General features: G+C 40.3%; 1 protein-coding gene across 2 annotated transcripts in view; it reads left to right on the top strand.

Annotated features, from left to right (window-relative positions):
• The first annotated feature begins 6,470 nt into the window (after positions 1 to 6,470).
• Positions 6,471 to 19,243, top strand: part of LOC120737719 (formin-2-like) — a 68,687-nt gene continuing 55,914 nt past the window's right edge. The window contains exons 1-5 of one of the 2 annotated variants that reach the window (XR_005696822.1): positions 6,471 to 8,584; positions 10,542 to 10,792; positions 13,307 to 13,485; positions 14,968 to 15,118; positions 18,787 to 18,836. Coding sequence is in view for 1 of the 2 variants with exons in the window: in XM_040038556.1 (XP_039894490.1) it covers positions 6,987 to 8,584; positions 10,542 to 10,792; positions 13,307 to 13,485; positions 14,968 to 15,118; positions 18,787 to 18,836 (2,229 nt within the window). In the remaining variant the exon portion in view is untranslated. The remainder of the gene's footprint in view (positions 8,585 to 10,541; positions 10,793 to 13,306; positions 13,486 to 14,967; positions 15,119 to 18,786; positions 18,837 to 19,243) is intronic. The other variant, XM_040038556.1, reaches the window with a different exon arrangement.

The raw sequence follows: 19,243 nt of genomic DNA, 5'->3' as shown, positions 1-19,243 counted from the left end.
CCTTTAGTTATATGAAGTCTGCCAAGTTTGAGCATGACCCCATGCTACAAAAAACAATCCCCACCATAGTGTTTCCACCTCCAAACTTGGTTGGTATGGTGTTTTTGAGGTGCCATTTCTCCTCCTTCTCCACAATGTGTGCAGTGAGATCAAGAGAGTTTAATTTTGGTCTCATTTGACAAGACTATGTTCACCCAGTAGATCATTGGCTTGTCTAAATGTTTTGCAGAAAACTTTAAGTGACCCGCAAATTTATTTATCAGCAATGGAGTGAGCTGAAAAATCACAAAAATTTTATGACCTGGAAAAGTAGCCCTTAAGGATTTGTTATTTGTAAGGTTACAGTAACCTTTAAGAACACTGTAAATGTTATAAAAATAAACAGGTTTTTACCACTACTATTTCACAAAAGCTTAAAAAAGGAATGTCCACAATTTAGACTATTTTAATGTGGGATATTTTATTAAAGCAATTTAGCAGGAGCAAAGCAAAAGCACAACCAAAAAATAATGATCACATAATCAAATCATATTTAATTATACTTATCCAATTAATCTAACCTGAGTTAATGCTCATTTCTAATACTAATCTGGAAAGGAGAGCTGTTGAAGAGAGAATGGGTATGCATTGGCTTGAAATGGGAATTGATAAGAATAAAGCACTTCAATGCGAGTAAAGATTCCAAGGAATTGGACTCCTGGGAACCTCGATACCCATCCCTAGCCTTGGCCATGATGCCCTTATCTCTCATCCATTTTGATATCATCTAATAGGAAAGTAGCTCCCTTTGGAAATTCAGTCCCCTAGGAATAAGGTAAAAATCCAGATCTTCTTGAAGTTATAATCCACAGGACCACAGTAGACATCCTTGAAAGTTGTAATCCAGAAGAAAAAAAAAAGGAAATTCAAGTCTTCTTGAATTTATAACCTAAAATGTACAAAAAATCTAAAACCAATTTTTGGGTCCACCGATGAACCTTGAAATACAATGTTTTGCTCATCCCCAGAAGACCGAGAAGAACAACCTCAAATGTTCCTACAAAGCCTTCTTTTTATAAAGGCAAGGCAAGTTTTTTTGTATAGCACAATTCAATGGATGGGGCCTTCAGCTGTAAAGCCACATATTCAAAAGACTGAAAACTTCCAGGAGATAGCTGCTTACATTGAAATGATTCATTAAATAAGACAGCGACCCCTCCTCCTCTCCTGCTCACCCTGGCCTCACTGATAAAACTGTAGTTAGGAGGGGTCGTCTCGATGAGAACAGCTCCACTGTTACTTTGGTCCAACCAAGTTTCAGTTAAAAACATAAAATTGAGGCTGTGCTCAGTGATTAAATCATTAATTAAAAATGTTTTCCCAGCTAAAGATCTAACGTTTAATAAAGCCAACTTAAGTGTTTTAGAGGTATTATTTGTCTCCTCGTGTTTGGGAGCAGTCTGTGGCACACGAGGTATGTTTACTATGTTTAAAGATCTTTTAGAGTGCAGCTCTCTGTGTTTTGACCAGGCCACATGTCTCCTTCTGTCACCTAAAAGTACAGAAATTTTAAAACCTTCTAGTAAACAGGGTCCCAGCTTCTCCTGGGAAAAGTCGCCACTGCCATAATCCTCGCAGCCCGGACCCTCCACGCATCACACATCAGACTGTAGAGACAGGGCATGAAGGTGGTAAGGAGGAACTAAGGGGGGCGAGGCTGGGCAATGTGACTTCGATTGCTCTGTTGAGGGTGGGGCTCGATGGCGAACCTTTGGCCGCTCTGGTGGGGGGTTTATGGGGGACAAAAAGGGATTGGGCCGGGAGGTAGATCTGAGCCCAGCACTGACCCGCTCCATCATCTCCTCAGTGAATAAAACAATGATGTATTGACTTTTTTTGGAAACAAGACAAACAACAACAAATTAGCAGAGCCAAATACAAACAGAAGGGAAAAAAACATAGGTACATAAGTTACAAATATCAATATCTGGGTCAAAATATGTACAGTATTCCACATTTAAAGTCAAGGGGAAAAAATACAGACATTAATTATCACGAGGTAGGGGATCAAACAAAGCCCGACATATCCTATAGCATGCATCACAATTGCCCTTTATAATGGCCTCCACCCCCCTTTTATACTCATTTGCTCATATGAGCAAATTATAAAACAATTGTATGATGCCAACATTCTTCAGATATAAGGTCCCCCTATTTCAGTGTTGGGAAGCTTACTTTTAACATGTATTCCACTACGGATTACAGAATACATGCCCCAAAATGTAGTTTATAATGTATTCTGTTAAGTTACTTAATGTGAGTAATGTATTCTGAATACTTTGGATTACCTGATATATTGTCCAGCTTTTTACAACAACATGAATGTACTATCGCTGTGTGATTTACTACTATTACCAATGTTAGCTGGTGTTGGCTGAGGTTAGTTCATAGACTGCAGACTGTTAGACTTGATTAACAATTTGCAGCTAGCATTAACAACCTCCTAGCTGCAAATAATCATGTGCAGTTCTGAAAGCAATACCAACTAGATTTTTAAATCTTAATATAAAATGAGTAACAGGGTGGACATTAGGCAAGGCTGCGCTCTTTGCAGTGATCTCGTATTGAAAACTATTTCTGTATCAGTAATATGTTTACTTTCTGACATGGTCCTGGGTCACTGACCCAGTATTTAGTATTCTATGTGCCTCTCTTGTCTTTGGTCTCTGTGTTTCTGTCTCCCCTGTCAGCTTTATCCCCTAGTCAACTCTGCGGCTCAGTGTTACGTTTCCTGTTTTACTTTGAAGGTCTGTGTCCTAGGTGAATGTATTGAATTTTGCTTCCCTTTGGTCTCATCATGTCTGATTTGTCCCAGCTGTGCTGTCCTCCTGTGTCTCATTCCCCTCGTTATTCCCCAGTGTATTTAAGTCTTGTGTTTCTCTGTGTCAGTGTTGTGTCCTCCCTCATGCTGTGTGTTCCTCTTGGAGACGTTTAGTTTATATTTTCCAGTTTACTTTAGTTCTGCATCTTTTCCATGTGTCAGCAATAAAGCTGCATTTTGAGTTATTCCCGTGTGTTGTGAGTTCTGCATTTACGGTCCTCTTCCTGCCTGCACACAGCTGAATCAAGACAGAAGGACACGACCACAAAATTGACTCAGTAGACTCACATTTTGCCTGGAGGAGGAATGGTTACAGCAACTAGGGAATTATTACTGGAGGATAATCCACGCTGCGGATCCCTACAAGAGGCAACTGGAGGTAGTGTTTGTTGATCACTTCCTGTCGTCCACTACGTGTCCAGTCAATTTCTTGCACATTAAAAGGGTTAAAACAAATTATCATGGATTTGAGAACAAGCCTCTGTTTTGAAGTGTTTGGCATGGGTGGCCCAGGCAAGGAGGACTCGGCCACCCTTCTAAAAACCCTTGCAGCTTGGTTGGCTCAATCAGTGGCTTCCCCGTTAGTTCAGCCTGTAGCTCAGTCCGCCGCCCGGCAGCCATCAGCTCAGTCACCTACTGAGGTTACAGTTCAGCCTTCTTCCCAACCACCAGCTCCACTACCACAATTGTCACTGCAGTCACCTGCTCAGGCTCCAGTTCAGTCTCCTGTTCCGTCCCCTGAAGAGTGGCCTCCTGCTAACTTGCCCCTAATTCAGTCTCCTACTCAGTCCCCACTAGTTCAGTTTCCTGCTCAGTCGCCCTTAGCTCAGCCATCTCCCCAGTGTGCAGCTTAACCATTAACACAGCCCCTAGCTCAGTCATCTACTCCACCATCTGCTCCACTCTCACCTCAGCCATCACTTTGGTTATCAGCTCAGTCTCCTGCTCTGCTCCCTGTAGCTGAGGTACCAGCAGCGGAGCCAGCAACTCAGTTAAACATCCGGTCGTTAGCTCACCCACCAATTCTGTTTGTCACTCCCACCTGGTCAGCTACACACTCAGCCAGGGGTCCCAATACCTACTGGCCCAGCTTCTGCTCCTGCTGGAGGCTTGAGTGAGCCAATCCAGCACTCCGCGGCTCCCATGCCGCTCCCATGTCTGTCTCCGCTGGCAGTTCAAGAGAACTGTTTCAGCCGTCTGCCTCTGCTGGAGGGTCGAAGGGGCCTGTTCAGCCGCCTTCAGCCTTCGCTGTCGCCTGCAGTGTCACCACCTGCGGCTTCCACGGCGTTGCCTGCAGTGCTGTCAACGCCTGGTCCTGCCTCTTCTGGTCCTGCGGTAGCCACGCTGCCGCTTTATCCAGGCCACTGACTGGACTTCTTCGCTGGCGTGGTTGGCCGCCTGAACTGTTTTCACGACGCCCCTACGATCCACATAAGCGGCTTCCGGAACTTCTTTGTGAGGGACTCTTGTGCCATCGACCTCCGGGTCGGCCTCCTGAATTGTTTTGGGTTTTTTTTTTTTTTTTTTTTTTTTTTAAAAACTATTTCCTGAGTTCCAGTGCCTTTGAGGGACCTTTTGTTTTGGACTTGGTTGCTTGCAAACAGAGTTTGCATTGCATGGTCAGAGCTTCTTATTGAGTGTTCTGTTTAGGTTTCCGGCAATGCGAAGAATTACCAGTATTCCATATGAAACAGGAAAACACTGCCATATAATCCATGTATTTCTTCTGGGTGAAAGGGAGTTATTCCTTCCAACTGTTGCCAAAGGGCTTGCTCATAGGGGGTCATATGAGCAAGCCCTTTCGCTATGAAGTGCCTTGAGGTGACTGTTGTGATTTGGCACTGTATAAATAAAATTGAATTGAAGTTATTATAACAAAGTAACTGTATTCTAATTATCACCTATTTAAGTGGTATCTGTAATGGAATACAGTTACTCATATTATTATTTTAAATACGTAACGCCAGTACATGTATTCCCCAACACCGCCCTATTTAAGTCATACTCTATTGATTCTCTCTCTCTGACCTTTGATATATATGATTTAAATTCAAACATTAAAATTATTAAATTAAAATTTCTTTTTTCCCATTTTGTACTTTACCTTGAGCTATCATTAACTCTATCACATGAATATTCAATTGAATATTAACACATTATCCTTCATGTCTAATTTAGTTTACATGTTTTATTTCAACAGGATTTATCATTAGCTGAATCTCTTGTCAATATCTTGACTGTATGATTTCAACATGATCTCAATACTTATTCTCTTCATGATTCTGATTTTGTCTATCACAATATAACCAATATAACTTCTTTTTATGAAATCATATGACATTCTGTGAACATTTGCTTAGTGATTCTGACCAAGCACTAAAAGCTTCAGATAAGATCTAGGGGTCCATGTTTACATTCTCCATAGGCACGAACCATCCAATCACAGAAGTACACACACACTGGATGTCAACTACTTTTACCCTCTAATCTGGTCCAAAATGCTGCTACATGACTTTTAACCAGAACTCGTAAAAGAGAACACATAACTCCAATGCTCGCTTCACTCCATTGGATGCCTGTATATTTTAGAATTCATTTTAAATTTCTAATGTTCATTTTTAACTGTTTAAACAGTCTTGCCCCATCTTACCTCTCTGAGCTTCTGCATCCTTACTCGCCCCCCAGGTTTCTCAGGTCAGCTGACAACCTGCTCCTGGAGGTACCCAGGTCCAAGAGAAAGCTCAGAGGGGACAAGGCCTTCTCTATTGCTGCTCCTAACCTCTGGAACAATCTGCCCCAGCACATTAGAGAGGCCCCTTCACTGTCCACTTTTACAACGTGTCTTAAAACCCATTTTTACTCCTTGGCATATGACACTGTATGACCCTGATTTTATTGTTCTTAATCTATTGTGCTCATTTTATTGTTTTTAATTCTAATTATCATTGCATGCTTTTTATTTTGTGCTAATTGTATTATTTTAACTTTTTATTTTATTTATTTATTTTGAGTAAATCTCTCTCTCCTTTTTTAAACTTATTCATGTATCATTTGTGGCATGCCAAGTGTACAGCACTTTGTGTTCAGCTGTGTTGTTCTGAAAGTGCTATACAAATAAATTGCTTGCTTGCTAAAGATGTTTCACAAAGAAGAGTCATTAAAGAGCCCATGTGTTTCCACTGTGAACAACTCTCTTTGAATGGATAATTCAAGTGCATTTGAGGCTGAAAGTATTCACAGATGCACAGGTTTAAATCTGATTAAGTCCTTTCAGAGTCGTCTCTATTTTCAAGTTTTTCTGTTATAGTAAGTTAAGTCTCAGTTCAGCTCATCAACTGAATGAAAGAACCTTTTTTCTGCCACTACACATTTTAAACACAATCTTCCTTTTCATTTGCAAGCTCTTTTTTTTACATTGCCATTATAGTTAGTGGGGCTAACTGCTATGAGGCTATATATTTATAGGGTTTGAACCACACAGAATATGATCCATTTCAGCTTATAAACTGTAATCTTATTCAGCTTTGACTATTTCTGACAGATATTTTAATAACTGTTTTTTTTTTTTTTTTTTATTAAGAAAAATCTATCCTTCATGTTGGTTTTTAGTTCAAAGACCAACATGAAGGCCCTTATAACCTATCCCCATCTGCACAGTGTGTGAGCTACCAGCAGCACCTTTATTCTTCCCAGGTCCTGAAAGATTTGTGCCTCCATCCCAGTCTTTCCATTTCTCCCAGTCTACCTCACAAAAAAGCACTCTACTGAGCACACAGTGCCTGCGTCATTCCTTTCAGCAGATGGAGATGAGGGGGAGGGTAACACAGAGTGAGAAAGGGGTGGAAGAAGAGGGAGCCATATGTCTACTCTGCATCAGTGTCAACATCACTGCCACGCGAGCCTTCGTCACCGGAAAACAACAAGGAAGATCGTCACACAGGAGAGCTTAAAAGAACAATCATCAATAGCAGCAGCAGCCGCAGCAGCGGCTCCTCCTTCACCAGACGTGCATCCACAAATTGGGCAAGAAGCTTGAAATTGAGCATCTAAATACTGTCCTAGAAGCTCTTCTAGGCATGACCTGAGGAAGCGGCAGCTAGTCATCGAGCTCTCTTGCTCCATCAACATGGGTAACCAAGAGACAAAGCAAAAGAAAGCAGCAGCAGCATCAAGCAACGGAAGCTACCCATCGCTAGATGAAGGATGGAGAGAGGGAGGAGGGGACGTAAAAAAAGGAGGAAAGAAACTCCATGGTAAACATGGAGGTAAAGGAACAGGCAGTGCAGGAGGAAGGGGAGTGACGAACGGCACAGGACTAAAAAATAAAAATAAATCAGAGTCCAAGTCTTCTGTTTTCTCCATCCGGAAGCGAAAGGGTAACCTTAAAGGAAAAGGAGATGTGTGTTCATCAGTGAAAGGCTCAAAAGAGGATGTTTTAGCATCTCAGCACGATGAGCTGGACAGCACAAAAACACCTGATCTGTCTGCAGATGAGCTGGGGCAGTCGGACACTGAGGCTGCCTTTCCTGAGAAGAGAAAGAAGCAGGGGGAAAGGGATGGAGATGAGAGAGACGAGAAGCATGAGATGCAGCAGACAGCATCGACCGCAAACTCTCCTGCAGAAGATGGAGGGCAGAAGGGAGGGAGCTCAGGATCAGACACTGATATCTACAGTTTCCACTCAGCAGCTGACCATGAGGATTTGCTTGCGGATATCCAGCTCGCTATAAGGCTCCAGCAACAGCAGCATGGGGGGGTTACCTCAATTGTGGAAACACAAGGAGGGGGAGGAAGGAATCTAATTTGGGGGGAAGGAAAGGATAGGAGGAAACAGAGTAATGGGGTAGTTAAATTAACTCCTCCTGAGGTGCTTGACCTGACCCCAGAATTAGAGCTGGGGTCTGATGCCTTGTCATTCCTGGAGGGAGGATCTATTATTGGCTCTGTCAAGCAAAACGAGCCACTTCCCACACAGAATAGCCCCTTCAACGCAGAGGTTATTGAGAAGAATGAGGACAGGCATCTGGAGCTAAAGGGGCAGGGGCAAAGAGAAGCTGCTCTTTGGGTTTCCACAGGCACAAAAGACCAGCATGCTTTGCTTCAGCAGCGCCCTCACACAGATATTTCCATAGCTACTGAAGGGGGGGCAACAGTCTGCCCGGTGACCATGACAACTGTTGGTAACAGTTTCCGCGATTTTACATTTGACAGCACTGGGAAAATCACAGGGGAAGAGGAGGGAGCAAGTGCTGAAACCCAGCAGGAGCAGGAGAGGGAGCTTGAGATGGATGCTAATCTCAGTCTTCCACTGCCAGACGACAACCATAGAAGTCCTGAGCCACTAGAGGGACTGAGTTCAAGAACTGTATTTGAAGAAGGTGAGATTCACTTAGGCTCAGGTACCAGCGCTGAGTCTCTTGAGGACTGCTTGAGTGCTGACTCTGAACCCAGCCCCTCTACCAGCACCAAGGCTTCCCCCTCCAACCAGCAGTTTAGGAGGAGCAGCGCCTGCTTTAGCCCACTACTTCCTCAGGAGAGCCCCACATTGGCCAAACGCCTCCTCAAGTCTGCCCACCCCGCCACCTGCTCTAGTCCTGTGGTGAAACCTTACCCTCCCATCTTCCCGTCCTACATCAAAACCACTACAAGACAGCTCAGTTCCCCAGGGCACTCACCATCTCATAGCCCCCTCTCCCCACGCAGAGCTCACCATAACTTTCACAGGTACTGGTTGTTTGCATGGCTGATACTGGTTCTAGAATTTTAAAGCACTGTAATGTCAAAATGATCATATGAGACCTAATTTAAAACGTAACATCTAACAAGATTAGCCTATTTATCACATACAAAAAACTCAAATCTTAGCCCCATGTGGATTAAAACAGACTATATTCTTTTAGTTTTCATAATTTCTTTTATTTTCAAGAATAATCTCAACATTTCAGCTGTTATTTTCATTGTTTTAGAAACAACAAGTTTGTGGCAAAGTGGCACTGAGCAATTTTCTTGTAGTAAAAGGCATTAATAATGAGAGATCTGCTAGACTGTAAGCAAACCACTAGATCAAGGACGTATTTAGTGTTTAAAATAAGTACTGTATACGTCATCAGTATTCTAAAAAAATATATATTTCTAAAGGTGCTATTGACATGAAATTCTCACCAGATGTTGGTAACAACCCATCCAATTCACACATGCAATGAAATCAAACCATAGTTGTGCATAAATTAGGGTATTTATAATAATGAGAAATGACTCAGGAAAAAAAGTATTGAACACACTGAAAGCGTTTTAATACTTTGTCATCACTAACAAGGACTTTTGTACAGTTTCATGGAGTTGCATGGAGGAAATAGTCGTATGCATTGCTCAAGTGTGATTTCGGCCCACACAAACAGTCTTCAAATTTTGAGTGCTCGACGGGACCCTTCTATGAACTCAGAGCTTTAGTTCTTTTCATAAATTTTCAGTTGGATTCAGGTCAGCAGGATTCTAGCCATTTTATTTTCTTTCTCTGAAACGTTTGGTTTTCTTGTTTTCTTCTCTGTCTTGTTGAAATGTGCACCCTCATTTCATCTTCATTATCCTGGTAGATGGCAACAGATTTTGGTCAAGAATATCTTGGTACATATTTCCATTCATCCTTCCTTAATTATATGAAACGTGCCAGTGCGGTATGCTGAAAAACAGCCCCACACCATGATGTTCCCCCCTCCAAACTTCACTGTTGGTGGTTTTTTGGGGTGATATGCAGCATATTTGACCCTCAAACATGTTGTGTATTATGGCATCTAAAGAGTTCTCCCAGTATTCCACTCGTCTAAATGTTGTTAAGCAAACTTTAAATGTGCTTAAACATGCTTTTTCTTCAGTAATTGAGTCTTGCATGGTGAGCAATGCCTGTCATGGCAGTTGAGTGCATTGCTTATTGTTTTCTAAAACAATTGCACCTTAGCGCTCCACAAGTGATGCTTGGCACTTGGAGAACTCTTATGATGATTCTTTTCACTCCACTGTCTAGTCTGGATCTAACTCGCTTGTATTAATTTGCACTAAGTGGCAGACTTGCTTTTTAATCACTCATAGAGTTTAGCTGGTGTAATGACCTTCTGTGCCTTTTTCCACACTCTCTTTCTTCATGTACTGTATTTAATAGTTTTTCTTTGGGTCATTTTTCAGTATTGCAGATAATTTATGGAACTCTATGGTTTGATTTCTCTTTACATGTATAGATTGGATGAGTTGTTACTGACATATGGTAAGAATTTCATGTCAATTCCTGAACTCATGGCTAAACTCAAGATGAACATTACATTATTACACAAACATCTGAGTGTTTGTGTAATAACATTTTTCTCAACAAACCATTGTGAAGTAATACAGTAGTTTAATGTGTTCACTGATTATTGGATGCAAATCATCTTTCTGTGATATTTTGGATGATCTCACTGTGTCTACAAGAAGGAAATGGTCCACAGAGGCTAAACGCTTTTGTACTAAGCTGTAAACGTGCGTTTTAATGTTTAGTTGAGCACTTTATGTTCATGGAGAGGATGAAGGCTCTGTCAGTTTGCCTAAAATGGAAGAAATCAGAAAACTGTGGAAAAGTAAAACTAACTGTAAACACATTGCAAGAAATGCACTTGCAAAGCTAAGCTAACCAGGAACATAAATGTTACAGGATGATGGCTGAAGGTTGGCAGGTGCGCAGAAAACGCTCCAGAAGCCTTGCTAGCCCTTTGAGTCGCTCAGCTGACTGGACAGAGGAACTAGACAGGCGATTGAGAGGCAAGGAGGAAGATGGAGGCGGCTTACTGAGCTCAGGAGAATATTTGGGGGGCCACACAGGAGGAGGCAGCCAGCCCATCTGTGGAACGAGAAGATTTTCATGTGGACAAGTATCTACTTGTGGTTTTCAGGATGTCTTTACAGGTGAGTATTAAACAGGGTTAGAAATTAGTTTTTGGAGATCAGATTCATTTTTAAAACTGTGTCTGGACATGTGTGGGTGTAAGCAGGAATTATTTAACTTGTTACTTAGTCAAAAGGGTTAATACTATATGCAAGGTCCTATATCAGGTCCCTATATCACTCTGGGAATATTTAAAGAGTTTAAAAAAACTCTATATGAACTTCTGTCAAGCTGTTTGACATCAGTAAAGGCCAGATGGCTCTGCTTGCTGCTTGTGCTAGTGAGGTGCTGCTGATGCAACTGGGAACTTTATGGCAATATTATGAAGCAAACAGACTCCTTATTGGGCTACATTTGGATCAAATCTGACAGGCAAATCATAACCAAATTTTCAGTGGCAGTTCTGAGATAAATGCATTTCATGACTGGCAAATCAGATCTTGATGCATTCTCAATCATCCAGGAAAGTAAATCTCCAAAAGTTGATTCTGTTCATCTGGACGTAGCGTTTTGTGGGAGAAACATTTCATCACTCATCCAGGTGACTTCTTCAGTCTCAGCTGACTGCAGGTTTCCCCAAAACGCTACGTCCAGATGAACAGAATCAACTTTTGGAGAGTAGACTGACTTCATATTCTAGCAACATTTATTCAGGCTTTACTGACAGTGCTGGCATACCACTTTATATTATTGGATAAAACTGATATTGAGAATGCTTAACTTTGAAGACATAATAGGTGATATCCCACAATACATGGCTGTAGCTCAGGTGGCAGAGCAGGTCAGCCACTAATCAGAAGGTCGGTGGTTCGATCCCAGGCTGCCTCCTGCCTGCATGCCAAATATCCTTGGGCAAGATACTAACCCCGTGTTTGCCTACTGGTGGTGGTCAGAGGGCCCGGTGGCGCCAGTGTCCGGCAGCCTCGCCTCTGTCAGTGCGCCCCAGGGCAGCTGTGGCTACAACGTAGCTGCCATCACCAGTGTGTGAATGTGTGGATGACTGAATGTAGTGTAAAGCGCTTTGGGGTCCTTAATGACTAGAAAAGCGCTATACAAATGCAGGCCATTTACCATTTACATATGTTATTGTAATACACTGATTGTAATGCAGTGGTATTGTATCTTATCAGATCATGGGGTATCTGGTGATTCCCACCTCTATAAGGCAGTGGAAACAGCTAGAGAAAACAAGACACACTGAATCAGAAGACGAGACAAGGGTGAAGTAAAACTAAAAGCAAGGCAAAAGGTAAAAATAACTATCCAAATAAAACAGGGAGTGATATGTGATAACCAAACAGGGAAACACAGACACAACTTAATATAGGATAACTCACAAATAAAGACAGAACAAGAAATAAACTAATCACAACCAGAAAGTGAAAAAAAGACTAACTGCACTAAGGAAAATATATGGTAAAAAAAGTCAGCAATGAATCAAAAAACTACAAAGTCCAAAACGTCAGCAGCATCTGGGCAACGACTCAGGACCATTGGACATAGTGGGTAATGTCTAGCTGGAACCTCAGTAAGGTGCTGTAGCAGTTGTGGTACATGAAGGTACTTTGCTTTAATATGGCAGCCTCATACTAAAATGTGAAAAACGTCATTCTGGTTCACAATACAAAACATGTTTGTGACAGACTGGTGAGCTCTCCAGTTTCCCACAACCCTTAATTGTGTAAACAGAAGAATATCAATGGATGGATGGAAACAAACAAACAACAGACATTGTAAAAGGAAAATGTTTGGATAGATGGAAGATCTCAAAGCACCAGGAGAGAAAACTCAAAGAAAATAGAAAGTCCACAAACAACCCCACAAACCATCCAAACAAAAATGTGTAGACAGAGATGTCAGTGTTTGTGACAGATCTGTAAGAATTACACTGAATAAAATTATATTGACATTCAAAAAATTCAAAGGAAAAGTAGACTGTTGAGTGCCATTGTTGAGTCACAAATATGCGCTAGTCAAAATTATGCTGTCATCACATCAGTAAATTCAGAACATGGGTTTGGTGATGATGATGTCATTTTTCAGGATAATAATAGATTTTGTCGATGAGAGTGTCAAACCACTTCTTTAAAAAACACATATCTTTTTAAAGAAGGTGAAGTGAAGACTCCATGACAAAGCTCCACGCAGCAAAGCTGATGTCAGCTACTAGCTGAGAAAAGTGGAACCAGGTTGGTTTTATTAGTGAAAAAGCTGAGCCAGGAGGAAAAGGTATCATATTAATTGTGATTTTTTTTTAATGATAATTCCACTTTTTAGTAAAGTAAAAAAACAAAACAAAAGAAAACTGAATGATCATCTGACAAATATGGCGATTTTTGCCGAGAGTTGTACACAATTGATCAGTGAACAGTTTCAGTTAAAATATCGCTTTTGATCCATCTCTGCCTTTCGCCCATCCTAAGGATTAGAAGGAGTAGGTAGCCAGTGCACATTATGGTAGCCTGATACGAATCTTTGTGCCACTGTACGTCCCACAAAAAATTCTGTTTTTCTGTTTTCTCCCTGATGTCCAGGTCGAACTCTTCTGGAGAAGCTGTTCTTGCAACAGCAAGCGGATGAGCCAGAGGAGGCTGAGAGGCTCTGCTCTAGGATCTTAGCAATGGGCCTCCTGCTGCCATTCACAGACTGCTTCAGAGAACAGCTGGGGGGAAGCACTACCCACATCACCTCCACCGCATCACCCAAGTTCGATGTATGTAGTTTTACACCACACCCCTATCTTCTCATGTTAGCAGTGAATTCTTTTCATTGTCATATTTTATGGGAGGCTATTTCAGATGAAAAAGGGCATATGTTGGCACTATCATTATATTAAATGATAGACAATGTTGGGAAGGTTACTTTAAACTTGTATTCCACTACATATCACAGAATAAATGCCCCAAAATGTAGTTTGTAACGTATTCTGTTGGGTTACCCAATGAGAGTAACGTATTCTGAATACTTTGGATTGCTTAATATATTGTCATGCTTCTCACATGAATGTACTATTGCTGTGTGATTTATTACTATTACTGAACTGCACATGACAATTTGCAGCTAGCAGGTTGTTAATGCTATTCATGAAGTCTAACGGTCTGCAGTCTATGAACTAACCTCAGGTAACGCCAGCTAACAGTGTTAGCTCGGTGGTGAGTAGCCTTCAGTAATAGTAATAAATCACACAGCAATAGTACATGGAAGACACTGAAGTGACACATAACCCAGGTAGCTACCACAACTAAAACAAGGTATTTGCAGTAGGCTAACGTCAGTTTTTAAAAAGAAATTACTTCCAGATGTTTGTTAAGGTTGGGTTCTTTTGAGAGCAGCTTGGTTGCTGGCAAACAGAGTTTGCATTGAAGGGTCAGATTCCGCCCATTCCTTGCTTCTTTAAGTGTTGTCGGAATTTCCAAGTAAGAAATGCATTCCTGCCCGTGCACTGCTGGCTCTGTTGTGCTGGCCCTAGGTCCATTGTGTAGCTGATGCCAACAACATTAACAAGTACAAAGGCAACCTGATGCACCTGCATATTTGATGAATAGCATAGAGACTGTGCCACTGTTGTTTATTCAACCTGAATATTTTTTAACTGTATCAAAGGGAATGCGAAAGAAATGAAGAACAGCCTCTTGTTTGAATCTTCTGTGCTCAGTGATTTTCGCTGATTTAAAAACAGAGACAAAATTCATCCAGCTGCACTGACTTCTGGCATAGAAATGGTCAAACTCAATGAAAACAGCTGCAAAATGTTACTTTTAATGAAATGGTACTGAAGAGCATGTAAAATTAGTGATTTTTAAGAAAACTGTACTGTCTGTACTAAGTATACTATATAGCAAATGATGAGTTAGTTAAGCTGGACTTGTTGTTGTCCTTACAATTAGGGTCACCAGTAATACTGGCTTTAATATGAACAAGCAAACATGTTTTAAGAATAAACAGAAAGCATAATGCACAAAGGTACTAAGTGTTCCACACAGGATCAACTCATGAACAAGAAAAGGAAAACAAATTTTGTGATTTCTAAGCTGTAACTGTGACTGCTGTTTGACTGGACTTTGTACACAAGACTGGAGTTGCACAGCTCTCTAAAAACGAGTATTTATGATTGACATTTCCAAATGTGGAGATTTATTTGTGAAATGAGGATCAGTGCAACTGTAACTGTTTTTAAAAAAATATGTTTACTTAGCATGACCAGCTTTACACATGGGCAGCTGTCAACCAGCCACCACACTCTTTGGATCTCTGTGAGGGGAAACAACCAATTCAGATTAAAGGCCCTTGGCCTCAAGCCAAACCAGGTGGAGATAACAGGAATGGACTTCAACCTGCACAATCAGGTAAGAATAGCACTGCTCTTTAGTCTAATCTGTAGTTCTTGTTGGTGGTTTGTGCATGCCCTAAAACTGATACAGTGTTTATTCTGTGGTCCTGGCTCTATATAAACAAACAAAAACACATTATTACCATAAGGTTATACCAAACACTGAAACAAACTAACCCTTTTGTTACAGCTGGGATTGAATTCTGTATATTACAATTTTTAAAAACTCTTACTCTTACTTTTTGCGAAGTAAGCTTTACACTTTTGATTGTTTTACAATCTTTATGATTTGGTAGGCTAACACACAAACATGTGAAAGATACCAATCTTGTCATCTCGCTTATATAAAAATGCATATAAACATTTTACACTTTCTTCGTGTTTATTCATTTCTGGCTTTTTGCTTCACAAAAGCTATTACTCAGAAGATGATTATGATGTAAGAATATGATGTAAGCCAAGAGTGGCAGAAAAGTATGTGAGGTTGGACATTTGAGTCTCTTCCCCAAGGTTTTGTTGAGCGCAGGCACTTTATTGATGATGCTATCATTTCTAAGTTTTCTTCCCTTTTTAATTGTAAAACTTCTTCTGACAATGTCAAGCTCCTTCTTAACTCTTTTACTGACCAATAACTTGTCATTCTCAGTCAGGTTGCTCCTTTCAAAACTAGGCATTGCTCTGTTAGTTCCTGCACACCTTGGTTAAATGATCAAAGTTGTGGTCTTTGACGTTCCTGCCGAAAAGCAGACCGTCTGGTCCACTGTGTTTATTCACTGGTCCACTGGTCTGATTGTTCATCGTGAACTCTTCAAAGAACTTCTTCACTTATATAATGAGTCAGTGAAAGAGGCTAGATCCTCTTATTTAAATAAACGTATAAATCATCATAAGAATAATCCAAGTACTATTTGAGACTATTAACAGTATTGTTTCTCCTCCATCTCAGCATGCTGTGTTACTTTCTGATGATACTTTTCTCAGTCTCCAAAAGTTGATTCTGTTCATCTGGACGTAGCGTTTTCAGTGGGAGAAACGTCCAGATGAACAGGATCCACTTTTGGAGATTTACTTACCTGGATGACTGAGAATGCATCAAGACACGTTTCTCAATCACTTTGTAAATAAGGTGATGGACTCGAGATCCAAATTCTCCTTAAGTGCCTCCCCTTATGAAGATGGCCCTTGGTGTCTGAGTCATTTACTTCTTTTTCTCCAATCAGACTCAATGACTTAATTACAGTAATACTGTAGGTAAAATGAAATCCTCATGATGCTCCTTAGACATATTAAACATGCCGAGGTAACTCCTCTATTGAAAAAACAGAATCTAGATCCCAGCTCTACTAGTAATTATCGGCCTATTTAAAATGACCATTTATAAGCAAATTACTAGAATAAATTGCAGAAAATCAGTTCAGGTCCTTACTATGCAGATTACAGACTGCTTACCCTTTTCAGTCTGGCTTTCAAAAGCAGCACTTCACTGAGACTGCTCTCTTAAGGGTCTATAATGATCTATTAATGGCTTCTGATGCTGGGAATCTCAGCCTTCGATACCATCGATCAGCTACTTAACAGGCTGAAGATTTTGGCGGGTATATCTGGCTGTGCCTTAGACTGTTTTTTTTTCCTTCTTATCAGACAGGACCTTTTCTGCTAGGACTGACAGGTTCTCCTCTGACATTGCCCCTTTAACCTGCGGGGTTCCACAGGGTTCAGTTTTGGGTCCATCATTATTTTCTTTCTACATGCTTCCTTTAGCTGGCTTTATTCAATCTTTTAGTGACATTTCTTATAATTTCTATGCCGATGGCATTCAGCTGCGTGTCTCCTTTAAGCCTCATCAGCTGGATAGGTTTTCCAACCTAGTCCAGTGCTTAACTCAGGTTTCTACTGGGCTTTCTAGCAGTTACCTTGTTTTAAACACAAACAAGACTGAGACCATGATCACAGCTCCTCTTGAACTACATTCTAAAACGAGTCAGGTTCTTGCTTCTTTCTGTCCTTCTGCTAAGCCAAACATTCGAGATCTTGGAGTAATATTAGATTCTTCTCTGGGCCTTGACTCACATGTCAAATCTCTGTCTCGTTCCTGTTTCTTTTATTTAAGAAAAATTTCTAAACTGCGAAAAATGGTCTCCTCAGCTGAACTGGAAAAAAATTATTCATGCATTTGTGTTGTGTTTAAATTATGGTAACGCCCTGTTTATTTGGACAAATCATCTCTTTCTCGCCTCCAAGCTATACAAAATGCAGCGGCCAGACTGCTTACACCTTCTAGCAAGTGTGCTCACATTATTTCTATTTTATATTCTTTACATTGGCTCTCAATAGATTTTAGAATGTGTTTTCAAATCCTTGTTTGAACATACAGATCACTAAATGGCCAAGCCCCATTTATGGCCAAGCTGCTTGTTGTCTCTGCTCACAGAGTTTGTTCCCCGAACATGACTGAAGACAAAAGGGGATCATCAGTGTGTGGAGGCTGTGGAACAGTCTACCGCCACAGCTACGTTTGGTTGACTCTGTGGAATCTTTTAAAGCAGTCAAAAAAAATCTGTTTAAACAAGCCTTCTGTTGATTGACAATTTTTTAATCTTAAACTTTTATTTACATTAAACCTTTTGTATTGTCTATCTTGTGTATTTTGGTGCCAAACATTTTGGTTATTTTAGCCTTTGTGTACAGCGTTTTGTGATTGCCTGTATACGGAAAAACACTTAATAAAAATAAACTTTACTTACTTACTTGTGATCTGTAGTGAGATTTGAGAGCAGGTGTAAGAGAGCCTGGAGAGGTGGGAAAATGCTCTGGAGAGAAGAGGAATGAGAATCACTAGAAGCAAGACAGACTGCATGTGTGTGAATGAGAGGGACCAAGTTTAGTGCTTTGAAGACAAAGTTAGAGAGGCAAGGCTGAGATGGGTTGGACATGTGCAGAAGAGGAGTACTGAATATACTAGATAAAGGATGCATACATGCATATGTATAAATATGGAGCTGTCAAGCAGAAGGAAAAGAGAAAGATCACAGAGAAGATTCATGGATATAGTGAAAAAAGATATGAAGAAAATGTGAAGGATTTGTGTAACAAAACAGAATACTAGAGATGGCGAGAAATGGAGGCAGATGACCTGCTATGGTGAAACTTGAAGAGTTACGCCAGGAAAAGAGCTCAGGCAATGTCATTCTGAAAAATGTTTGTAATGTTTGAAAACTCAAAACATGCTTGTAGAATATGAAATCCAATTATTAAAAAAGGATTCAGAGTTGCTGTCAGGTGTATTCTGGTTGTCCTGCACAAGTTTCTTGATTTACTGCATTTTCAAACTTTTAGGTTTTAACGCTAACAAACGTCGTTGTCAAACTGTATTCACAGAAACAGATACTGCTTTGTACTTAGCGGCAATTAACAGACTAATAAAATATTAGAATTTAACTAAACTGAATGAAAGACAAACTGATTAAATGAAAATGCTCCAAAATGCACATATAAATAAAAACTAATAAAAGCAGTTAACAAACAAACAAAATACTGGTATTATATCGCTATTGTACAAAAATAAATAACATGCAGCTGATTGACTCAAACAGATATAATTCGATCCATAGATATTTGGACACATTTGTTCTTAGGTTGCCTCTGTTGTGTATTGCACTGACCTATGTGTGTTTGTTTGTCCAGAGCTCCATGCAGATATCATGGGTTTGAGGCAGCAACATGTAAACAAAGAGGTCAGTCACTTTTCTTTCTTTCTTTCAAATTAAGAACTAAAGGCTACGCTGTTTGATTTTCCAACTCCAACATGATCCAAAATTAGTTTTGGTTTATAAGTAATGCAAGAACAGCTCTAAGAGAATTTAGAGAGCATTACAAATTTGAGCTTAAAAACATCAATGCCATTACTATGGGTCATAATATAAAAAATAACACGCAATTAAGATCATCACAAAGTACGTAAAAGTAAATGTTTTACAGTGTCATAATGTAATGCATATACTGTCACATATGGAATAGAATAGAATAGAATAGAATAGAATAACCCTTTATTGTCATTGTATATGTACAACGAAACACATGCAAAGAGATTTGGATTGTACGTTTTTTTTAAATGTGGTGCAGTGTGAGAGACATAAATTAT

Source organism: Simochromis diagramma, unplaced genomic scaffold (assembly GCF_900408965.1).
Source record: "Simochromis diagramma unplaced genomic scaffold, fSimDia1.1 OVJJ01000617.1, whole genome shotgun sequence".
In the NCBI taxonomy this organism is placed as follows: domain Eukaryota; kingdom Metazoa; phylum Chordata; class Actinopteri; order Cichliformes; family Cichlidae; genus Simochromis; species Simochromis diagramma.
The sequence above is the reverse complement of the archived record's forward strand: the minus strand, read 5'-3'. Positions and strand labels throughout refer to the sequence as shown.